This window comes from Capsicum annuum, unplaced genomic scaffold (assembly GCF_002878395.1).
Source record: "Capsicum annuum cultivar UCD-10X-F1 unplaced genomic scaffold, UCD10Xv1.1 ctg27832, whole genome shotgun sequence".
Taxonomy (NCBI): Eukaryota; Viridiplantae; Streptophyta; class Magnoliopsida; order Solanales; family Solanaceae; genus Capsicum; species Capsicum annuum.
This window is the reverse complement of record NW_025834228.1, coordinates 1-1,058: the sequence shown is the minus strand read 5'-3', so window position 1 is coordinate 1,058 and position 1,058 is coordinate 1. Positions and strand designations below refer to the sequence as shown.

The 1,058-nt window shown below is 36.4% G+C and overlaps 1 protein-coding gene across 1 annotated transcript; it reads left to right on the top strand.

Annotated features, from left to right (window-relative positions):
• LOC124890958 (caffeic acid 3-O-methyltransferase-like) lies at window positions 1–1,046 on the top strand (the record flags this gene model as incomplete). The annotated part of the gene is given in 3 exon segments (XM_047402804.1): window positions 1–223; window positions 336–365; window positions 368–1,046. Coding segments are annotated over 3 exon segments (327 nt in total), but the record flags the coding sequence as incomplete, so codon positions are not given.
• Between the last annotated feature and the right edge of the window lie 12 nt (window positions 1,047–1,058).

Genomic DNA, 1,058 nt, shown 5'->3' with positions numbered 1-1,058 from the left:
CCAAGATTCAACAAGGTTTTCAACCGTGCAATGTCTGATATCACCACCATGTCCATGAAGAAGATTCTCGAAGACTACAAGGGATTTGAAGGACTCAATTCCATTGTTGATGTTGGTGGTGGAACTGGGGCTACTATGAACATGATTGTCTCTAAGTATCCTTCCATTAAGGGCATTAACTTTGATTTGCCACATGTTATTAAAGATGCTCCAGCTTATCCAGGTAATTAAGCTAATTAAGATGTCTTAGTCTCCACTTAGGATTGATAAATACATTAACGTTCTTGTCCTTTGGTTTGTGCTGCGTACTAATCACTTTCCTAAATTTTATCTAGGTGTCGAGCAGGTTGGTGGTGACATATTTGTTAGGTACCGAAAGCAGATGCCATTTTCATGAAGGTAATATCGAGCTACCCACCGTCTCACCAACAAACATTGTAACGTCTTGTCCCTTTCGCTCCATGGGGTTTCATTCCGGTACGTGGAGTAGGAGAGACGGGATATCACTAGGAGACAAGTAGAGGTGTCGTATGGCTATTCGACCTAGATTTAATTTATAAACACTGACAATTTAAAGATGTTTTATAATATCTCTATATTTTAACCTATTATATATAACACGTAAGCTACCTATACAGATTACTAATTGGCACAATACATAAACATACTCTTTAACTTGGCCTCAGATCACAGACCTCCAACTTTGGATTTGCATAAGTAGACACTTAAACTTGTATAAAATAGAACAAGTGGACACATATGCCCTATGTGACATTCTACATGGCCAATTTTTGTCCTATATGTATTATGGCACATAGACGTGTGTGTCTACTTGTTCAACTTTATATAAGTTTAAGTGCCTACTTGTATACATCAGAAGTTGGAGGTAGTTATGTATTATGCCTTACTCATTTCATCTATCATGAATTTTGTCATCTGTAACCATTTTTGATAGAGACTGATATCACAGACTATAAGATGCATCTGTAACTATTTTGTGATGAATTTTGTCATCTGTAACTATTTTGTGATGAATTTTGTCATCTGTAACTATTAGT